This window comes from Calidris pugnax, unplaced genomic scaffold (assembly GCF_001431845.1).
Source record: "Calidris pugnax isolate Ruff unplaced genomic scaffold, ASM143184v1 scaffold220, whole genome shotgun sequence".
NCBI classification, from domain to species: Eukaryota; Metazoa; Chordata; class Aves; order Charadriiformes; family Scolopacidae; genus Calidris; species Calidris pugnax.
The window spans coordinates 1800-3968 of record NW_015090963.1 but is presented as its reverse complement, the minus strand read 5'-3'; the positions used below and the strand labels follow the sequence as shown (position 1 = coordinate 3968).

Below are 2169 nucleotides of genomic sequence, written 5' to 3'. Positions count from 1 at the left end.
GGCTGGTGCGTGATGATTTGTCGTGCCCCTCGGGGCCGTGAGGGCAGGAGGTAGGCTGATGTTGGAGGTGTATGTGTGGAGCAACCTGGTGTGTTGGGGGAGCCCAGGTGGTGGTTGAAGGAGTTTTGCAGTGGCGCAAGGGTAGAGTTGAGGTGAAAAACGCCTGAAGCGTCAAGAGTAGCCCAAGGGAGCGTGATGCGAGGGATTGTGTGATGGAGTGGTTTGGGTTGAGTGGCCCCTTTGAAGGTCTTCTGGTTCAAGCCACCAGGAAGGACCAGAGACATGTCCAATAAGATACTGCTCCTGAGAGCCCCCTGTGACCTGACCTTGACTGATTTGTGGGTTGGGGTACCTCCCTCCTCTCTAAGCAGCCATTGTTTCACCAGCCTCATGGTCACGATGGCTTCGTGGTATGGGGCCTGCAGGTACCCTCTCTGGGTTGAAACCCGTTCCCCCTTGTGCTGTGGCTACAGGCGCTACTCAAAAGTCCTAGAATCATCTAGGTTGGAAGGGACCTTCAAGATCCCATGTCCAACCATCGACCGAACTCTGGCAAATAAAGTGTCCCTAACGCTGTCCCCCAGCAGCAATGTTCTTGGAAGCGCCGTGAAGTATTGAAAGGTGCAAGAAGGTGTCCGCAGAGCCTTCTCCTCTTCTCCCGGCTGAGGAAGGAAGGGCATGTCTCTGTCAGGCTGTGCCACGGGAGAGGTGTTGCATGGGGGTGATGGTGTTTGTGGCCCTGCTGTGGACCTGCTGGGAGAGGTGGGTGTTGTCCTTGTGCTGAGGCTTGCGGAGCTGCTGGTGAGTGCGTGTGGAGCCGGGTGTTGAGGTGGGAAGTGTTGAGGAGGCAAGGGCAGCTGAGATGATGGTGGTGCAGCCAGCAGCAGCAAGCGTGGCCTCAGTTTTGGGAGGTGTGTGGTTGGTGAGGTGTGAAGGAGGAGAGCGGTGTCGGGCTGTGGAGAGCCCTGTTTGGAGCAGGGCTTGGAGTGGGTGTGGAGTGGAGGTGTCTTCCCCCCGGCCCAGAGCCCCCTTGGTGTGGTTGTGAGAGGAGAGGCAGCGGCAGGGTTTTTGCAAGAGGTCTTTATTGTGTGTGGAATAAATAGGGGAATCAGTAGGGGAAAGGCATTGTCCCAGTAAATAAATAAATAAAGAAATAGATGTATAAATTAAATAAATAAATGAACTAAATAAGTGAAGTTTCGTCAATATAGGCGGTGGGTGGCGGGCGGCGGAGGGTGGTTTGTCTGTTGGTGTGGGAGAGGCGAGGCGAGAGGTGGGAGTCGGGTGTGGGTGGGTGGGTGGTGGAGCAGGGTTGTTGGTTGGGTTGTGGGGGGTTGTTCTAGGCGCAGATGGTGCGGGTGAGGTTGTGGAGGCGTTGGAAAGAGGCGCGGGCTTGGAGGCGGAGGTGGTCCCAGGCGCAGGCGCTGTGGTTGTGGGTGTGGAGGAAGCGTTGGAGGCGTGTGAAGTACTTGTTGATGGTGAGGGTGGCGTTGCGGGGCGCTTGTCCTTGGGGGAGCGTGGCGTTGTGGGTGAGGCATTGTTGGAGCTGGTGGCTGCGGTGGTGGAGGTTGTTGAGGAGGCGCTGTCGTGCGTGGTGGTGCCAGTGGTGGGGGCCGTTGTGGCTGCTGAGGGCGGCGAGGAGGTTGTGGAGGATGTGTGTGGCGATGGCAGCGGCTTGCTGTGGTTGGTTGGTGTGGAGGAGGGTGTCGGGGAAGGGGAGGAGGGGCGTGTGGTGTTGGCAGGTGTGTGTGGGAGCCATGTGTCGGAGGATGGTGAGGCTGTCCCAGGGGAAGGTGGTGTGGCAGAGAGGCAGGTGTCGGCAGGCGAGGGTGGTGGCGAGAGCCGTCAGGAGGAGCAGGAGCGTGGTGGCGGCGTGGGGCAGGCGGGTGTGGGGTGTTGCGGGCGCAGGCATGGTGGGTGGTGTTGGTGAGGAGGCTGGTGGTGGGTGGTGGTGGGTGGGTGTTGGTGGTGGCTGTGCTTGGGGTGGTGTCGGGTGGTCGTCTTTATGGGGGGCCGTGGCTTTTGCTTTCTCGCTTTCCGGTTTCCATTTTGCGGGGTGTCCCGTTTTCGTTGGTGGGGTGGTCTTGGGGAAGTTCCTTGTTGGGGTGTTGGGTGCATGGGGAAGGCAGAGGGCCGTCGGGGGGTTGAATTTTGGTGAGGGAAAGCGGT

At 59.2% G+C, this 2169-nt stretch overlaps 1 protein-coding gene across 1 annotated transcript; it reads right to left on the bottom strand.

The window, feature by feature from the left end:
- Window positions 1–1319: 1319 nt before the first annotated feature.
- Window positions 1320–1912, bottom strand: LOC106894022 (interferon-like). Its single transcript, XM_014952444.1, has one exon. It carries the CDS (start codon window positions 1910–1912, stop codon window positions 1340–1342), a length of 573 nt encoding a protein of 190 aa, XP_014807930.1. The 3' UTR covers window positions 1320–1339.
- Between the last annotated feature and the right edge of the window lie 257 nt (window positions 1913–2169).